The sequence below is a fragment of the Lactuca serriola genome, chromosome 1, assembly GCF_051521515.1.
Source record: "Lactuca serriola cultivar US96UC23 chromosome 1, Lser_US96UC23_V15, whole genome shotgun sequence".
NCBI classification, from domain to species: Eukaryota; Viridiplantae; Streptophyta; class Magnoliopsida; order Asterales; family Asteraceae; genus Lactuca; species Lactuca serriola.
Window position 1 is genome coordinate 154,814,018 of NC_136408.1, and position 7,202 is coordinate 154,821,219.

The following is a 7,202-nucleotide window of genomic DNA, read 5'->3' on the forward strand; positions in this document are numbered from 1 at the left end:
TTCGGTAAATTTAAAATGAAAAAAAAAAATTGGTCTAAGATTTTAGGTGTTACATAAACATTATTGTTAAAATTAAAGGAAAAAAAGTGCAATTAAATATAATTAGATAAATGTCCAAATATTTCAATGTACATTGTTGTTAAAGTATATAAGAAATTGCTAAGTAATAACAACATTGTATTCTTTTAGTCTTTCTACTTGTCTAATTCATTTACCGTGCATAACAAACTAAAACAATCTAGTTACCTAAAATACCCCTGCCCTAAGAAGTCCTATTTATTTTTCTGAATCACCCATAATTACCATGTTTATGAGATAGCAGAAAAATGCATTGCTTTTTTTTTTGCACATAATGTGAGTATAAGTAATTGTGTAAAACAGCAATATAGCATTGTAGTAAAGTAAGATGGTAAAAATGGTCATTTTACCCTAAATACCACTTGTTTTGTTTCCCTTTTGTTGTTTATTAAGCAATATTGAACGTTAGCGGTGGAGTATATAGTATCAAACAAGGAGTCTAGGGTTTCTTTGGAGCAATCCCGTGTAAGAGTTGCTTGAGACAGTTATCAGATTACCTATAGTTAATTTTGGTAAGCTCATTAAATCGAACATTAGTGTTAAAACCTAGACCAATTTTAGAAATATATTTTGATAAATATTCTACACTATGTCATTCTGGAAATTAATGATCGACCATCAATGGATATTTACCCACAAACTTGATCCTCGAGAATCAATCATCCAGTGGAGGTTTGTGCATGTGTTATGTTTCTTGCATGCTTATCAAAATTCATTCTAACTGTCGTTGACATGTTCTATAACTCATACTGCATTGAAACAAAAAAGAAATCCAAATATACTTTAAATGCAATGTCGCAATGAATATAGCACAATGTGTACATATCAAAACATCGGGTGTGAGTAATCGAAAAATCATCCAAGTGAACTTGCGGACAGACCTTTCATAAAATTGAATCTTTCTCGTTGAGCTTTCTTAGACATCGAGAGTTTAACTCGAGGAGGTGCAAAACGATAAATATATGTACAATTTTACCTGATTTACATTATTAAGATCAGTTTTTCATGAAATTAAATTTTTAAATAAATATAATTATCAGTATACAAGATTATTATGATTTCATTTAACACAATCATAATTTCAACTTTTTGTGAAAACTTTAATTTTGTAGCCAAACATTATAATAAGTTTGTGCTAATGACACCCTGTCATGTTGAAAGGCTAAACAATGAATAAGGTATAGTCAACCTCGAATAATCACAATGTCAAATGATAGAAGATATTCTCACTTAAACAAGCAAGAAAAATGTATCAAATGTTTTTGAAAAAAAAATACAAATAAAGATAGTGTGGCCATTTACAAATAAGAACCGTTAAAAAAATAGTTATGTATACAAAGGAGTATTATGACCATTTACAAATATTTAAGATCTGTTAAAAAAACTACAAATAAAAAGCGTCATTTTTCTTAATGGTTGGGCTGTATGTGACGATATGTACAATTTTAGGGGAGGTTGATGCAAATCACCATCGCTAGAGATCAGGATTAGGGTTGACGCCCACACTTTTCTTACTATATATATTAGATGTTGAGGATCCACAGCCGCTGTCATAATCAACTGAATCTACATCCAGGATCCAAACATCAAACTATTCACAAATAATTAAGAGCTTAGGAGGATAATGCATATCTGAAAATCATGCATTGGTTTGATAAAGTTATCGATCTGTGTCTTTTGGGTCATGCAAATCACCAAGACTTTTATGTGTTGATTTCAAAAAAAAAAAATTCTCTATCATGCACACAGATCAAAAAACTAGCAAAGACCCGCAATATTTTGTAAGAAAAAACATGTAAGTTATCATTCTGAATCATGTGTTTTGAAGCTGTTGTGTCCTTTTTTTTGTTGTTTCGGAGTCTATATCTGTTGTTCTCCTGTGACTCACACTTTCTTGATCTGTTGTCAGTCTAGTTGAATCAGATCGGTACCAGTTAGGTGTTCATAGCATTTCAAAAGTCGGTTTCGTGGGTTTGTCCAGGGGCCACTGTACATTAGCTTACCCTTTCAAAGGTAAGTTTATAAAACGTTTTCTTATGTAATTGTTTTGATGCCAATAAATTTTTAATTCTCTACTTTCCAATTTATGCTATATCAAGTAACGCTTAAGTAAGATCTAAATCTGACATCTTGTTCCATTCTTACTGAATGATGTTTGGGGATCATGGCAATGTTGACAAAAGCTGCAGATCTGATCACTAGATCTTGACATGCTCATTCCTTAAATATATATCAATAAATTTGGTCCCTGTAGTATAGTGCTTGTTTTAGTTTTGGCACAAGGTTAAAATGGTCATTCAAAAAAATCCAATTATTCTGCTTTTTCATTTCTGATTGTTAGATTTATACTCCTTGCAGTGTGGAAGGGAATATCATATACCGTGTTTGAGGAAACACAAGAAGATGTATCTGAAGGTGTGTTAATTTGAATCTAAATTTGCTAAAATTTCCGTCGTTTTCACTCGATTTAATATGAGATTGTTGATCTGAAGGTGTCTTCTCATTTCGGAGGGATCGGAATCGGAATCACATATTCCGATGTGAAATGGATTGTTTTCCTTGGGAAAGATGTTTCTAATGAATTGTGACATTCTAAGGAACATCTTTGTTAGAAATGGAGGTGGTGGGTCCTCAAGGTGGAATTACTTTTCAAGATTGTTTTTGTTTTTGTCTTTGCATTGAGAAGTAAAGTAAACAATGAACGAATGAATAATGAATACCCAATTGGTGGATATATATTTGATGTTTTTAAAATATAGATTTGATGTATGTTTCAAGATTTTTCCTTTGTTAAATATGTAATTATTGTTAATGTTTTCATGAATTTATATTTTTTTTATATACAAAAGTCGCCGCTAGCCTATCACATAAAATCTATACGTGATCTATTAGTGATTTTTTCTTAAATTTCATCGATAGTCCATTAGTGAGTTATTCTTTTGATAATTTTTACAAAAAAGTATATTCGTCATTGATCGGTTACTAATAACCGACTCGAAAAAAAAAATAGGTGTTTTGGTTCAACTATATTCTAAGACTAGTCATTTCTATTCTATTTTGCTTTAGAAGTTCTATTTTGTATCTTTCCAAAAATCTGCATTTTTGTAGTTAGGTCAAGAAAGAACCTTCCGATTTTTATCTAATATAAAAATTCGTTGCTAAAATTTGTCGTAGCCGTCGGAAATCCGTTGCATATATGATATGCCTGTTTGGGAATCAGATGTATAATCAATACTATACACCTCTATAACCCTCTTTCCACGTCTAATACAAGCATCATAAAACCAAGCATAGACCTTTCTAATTTCTTAGATTGTTCCAAGTAAAATAAACTTAGTCTTCTATAACCATACCTAAAGTAGACTAAAAAAACTTTTTATGTAAAAAAATTAATAATAAATAACTTTAAAGGTGATAATAAACCTTCAATGGCTCGATGATATCACAATCATTTTTTATTTCATAATCACCTTTAAACTCATCATTATAAGAAAAAGTATGAAGCAAAATTAGTTTTATACTTGCACACTTTTTATCTCAATGAAAATATGAATGGGAACAACATCAAGAGTTATGCATCAAACTAAAAGATTGTAATAACCAAACTAACAGTTTCTTGTATTAGTTAATTTAAAAAAAGGTACGGTTCAGTAAACTACTTAGATGCTTCCAGATAAAATGAAACTCCACCTACACGCCACAACGCCGCTGCCGCCGATCCATCGCCATCTAAATGCCACAACGTCGCTGCCGGAGACATCGTAAACAACCTGGAAAACCGCTGATGGTCGACAAAAGGACGTGTTCGCTGCAGCAAGGGCGCGAACTACCGAGAGGCTTCAGGTAAGACCATCTGCCACTTGTCTCCCTCCTCTCCTCCGTCCCTTTGTGCGTGTTCGACATCAGATGCTTCACCGCTGCCGTCGGTGGCCTTTGCCAACTATTTTCTTAACTTTCCGACAACATCAGCCGCATGGAAGGTGGCTGGATGGATGTATGTCTAGAATATATGTTGTTGTCGGTGTTATTGTTGCTGTATGAGCCATTTTTGGCCGGAAAATCAATGAAGGTCCGTCACCACCACCATCAAGTGGTGGCTGCCATCGTTTTTCCACCACTAACCACCATCTCTAGTGGCTACGTGTGTGTGTGTGTATTATGTGTGAAGTGGTATATGCAATTTTTGGGCAGGAACCACCACCACCACCACCATTGCAAATGGTGGCTGTTGCCAACCACCACCGCCGAGGTGGCAGTGGGTGGTGTCTGGCCTAGTGGAACCCTAATTGGCCTAGTTGCTTAATCTTGGACTCAGTAGGATTGTGATTGGATTGGAAACCCTAATTAGGGTTTATAAAACCCTAACTCTGGGAATGTTACTTTGGGAATTGTCGGGACACGCGTTTGGACTATTATATTGGAATTTTGATTTATGTCCAACTAAATTGTATGAATGGCCTAATAGAGTGATGGACTTTAATGGATTAAGTGTCTAATGGGTTAAGTTAGATTACTTAACCATAATCATCATTTCATGTGAGAAACCCTAATTTTGCTTTGGCCTTGAGTTTGGCCTTTCTATTGGGCTTTGGTGATTGGGCTACTGATGGGCCATCCAAAAACAAGCATATGGACTATAATATTTGGTTTGAGCTTTAGGATAAGGCCTAATGGATATACTTGGGCCCAACTGGGAAAATTAGGAATGCATTATGAAAAATTTAAAAATATTTGTCGGATTCTTACACATAGTTAGGAACTGAGAAAATGGACTCTTCTAAGATCACTTGGATGCCAATTTTTGGTAGCCACGGATGAATTGCATGTACAATAGAGAAACCTAGATCCAAGCTTTAGGGTTTGCATGAGCACATAGGATGTTCTTTTGTATAAAACCCATCAGCCTGTTCCTTTGTCGTCTGGTCACTGTTCGCGTTGTACGCCCCGTGTAATGAAGTGTACGCCAAGCATACGCATTGGGTAGTCGAATTTCGTTGACTTTTGACTTAGATTTGGATGTTAAATATTAATTAGGGTTAATTATTTCGTTCACTATGAGAAGTCTAATTCAAGCAGTTCGGCTATGACATTTAATTGTCGTTAGTATAAGGCGAGTCTCCTCAGTTATCCTTACCTGTCTGGTTGAATAGTTGTATTTATGATGATCAGTTGGGTCTGCTGTTATTTTGTGTTACGTTGTTACATGTGACTGAGACTGAGGACAGTCCCTAAAGTTGCTGATAACTCATAAGGTGTGTTGTTGCCCACCGGTATTGTTGATAGTCCCCAAGGTTGCTGATAACTCATAGCTATTTATTTATGTGGTGTTGTGTGTCATATCTTGGAGAACTCACTAAGCTTCGTGGTTACAGTTGTTGATTTATGTGTTTCAGGTAGTTTTGAGAAGTGCGGGAGGCGAATGTTTGATTGTGCACACTCGTTGGGAGGATGGATAGAGGTTTGGGACAGTTTGAAAAACTCTGATATTTTGTGAAAATGGTTGTTTTGGATAACTATGTGTTTGATAACTTTATTTGTGAAACTTGTTTTCGGTAAATTTAAAATGAAAAAAAAAAATTGGTCTAAGATTTGAGGTGTTACATAAACATTATTGTTAAAATTAAAGGAAAAAAAGTGCAATTAAATATAATTAGATAAATGTCCAAATATTTCAATGTACATTGTTGTTAAAGTATATAAGAAATTGCTAAGTAATAACAACATTATATTCTTTTAGTCTTTCTACTTGTCTAATTCATTTACCGTGCATAAGAAACTAAAACAATCTAGTTACCTAAAATAACCCTGCCCTAAGAAGTCCTATTTATTTTTTTGAATCACCCATAATTACCATGTTTATGAGATAGCAGAAAAATGCATTGCTTTTTTTTTTGCACATAATGTGAGTATAAGTAATTGTGTAAAATAGCAATATAGCATTGTAGTAAAGTAAGATGGTAAAAATGGTCATTTTACCCTAAATACCACTTGTTTTGTTTCCCTTTTGTTGTTTATTGAGGAATCTTGAACGTTAGCGTTGGAGTATATAGTATCAAACAAGGAGTCTAGGGTTTCTTTGGAGCAATCCCGTGTAAGAGTTGCTTGAGACAGTTATCAGATTACCTATAGTTAATTTTGGTAAGCTCATTAAATCGAACATTAGTGTTAAAACCTAGACCAATTTTAGAAATATATTTTGATAAATATTCTACACTATGTCATTCTGGAAATTAATGATCGACCATCAATGGATATTTACCCACAAACTTGATCCTCGAGAATCAATCGTCCAGTGGAGGTTTGTGCATGTGTTATGTTTCTTGCATGCTTATCAAAATTCATTCTAACTGTCGTTGACATGTTCTATAACTCATACTGCATTGAAACAAAAAAAGAAATCCAAATATACTTTAAATGCAATGTCGCAATGAATATAGCACAATGTGTACATATCAAAACATCGGGTGTGAGTAATCGAAAAATCATCCAAGTGAACTTGCGGACAGACCTTTCATAAAATTGAATCTTTCTCGTTGAGCTTTCTTAGACATCGAGAGTTTAACTCGAGGGGGTGCAAAACGATAAATATATGTACAATTTTACCTTATTTACATTATTACAATCAGTTTCTTCATGAAATTAAATTTATAAATAAATATAATTATCATTATACAAGATTATTATGATTTCATTTAACACAATCATAATTTCAACTTTTTGTGAAAACTTTAATTTTGTAGCCAAACATTATAATAAGTTTGTGCTAATGACAGCCTGTCATGTTGAAAGGCTAAACAATGAATAAGGTATAGTCAACCTCGAATAATCATAATGTCAAATGATTGAAGATATTCTCACTTAAACAAGCAAGAAAAATGTATCAAATGTTTTTGAAAAAAAATACAAATAAAGATAGTGTGGCCATTTACAAATAAGAACCGTTAAAAAAATAGTTATGTATACAAAGGTGTATTATGACCATTTACAAATATTTAAGATCTGTTAAAAAAACTACAAATAAAAAGCGTCATTTTTCTTAATGGTTGGGCTGTATGTGACGATATGTACAATTTTAGGGGAGGTTGATGCAAATCACCATCGCTAGAGATCAGGATTAGGGTTGA

The 7,202-nt window shown here is 33.4% G+C and overlaps 1 protein-coding gene across 1 annotated transcript; it reads left to right on the forward strand.

Annotated features, from left to right (window-relative positions):
- Positions 1 to 1,656: 1,656 nt before the first annotated feature.
- On the forward strand, positions 1,657 to 2,825 carry LOC145071535 (uncharacterized). The gene is made up of 4 exons (XM_079018375.1): positions 1,657 to 1,873; positions 1,988 to 2,091; positions 2,437 to 2,493; positions 2,571 to 2,825. The coding sequence occupies exons 1-4, from the start codon at positions 1,818 to 1,820 to the stop codon at positions 2,654 to 2,656; spliced, it is 303 nt and encodes a 100-aa protein (XP_078874501.1). The 5' UTR covers positions 1,657 to 1,817; the 3' UTR covers positions 2,657 to 2,825.
- The last annotated feature ends 4,377 nt before the right edge of the window (positions 2,826 to 7,202 follow it).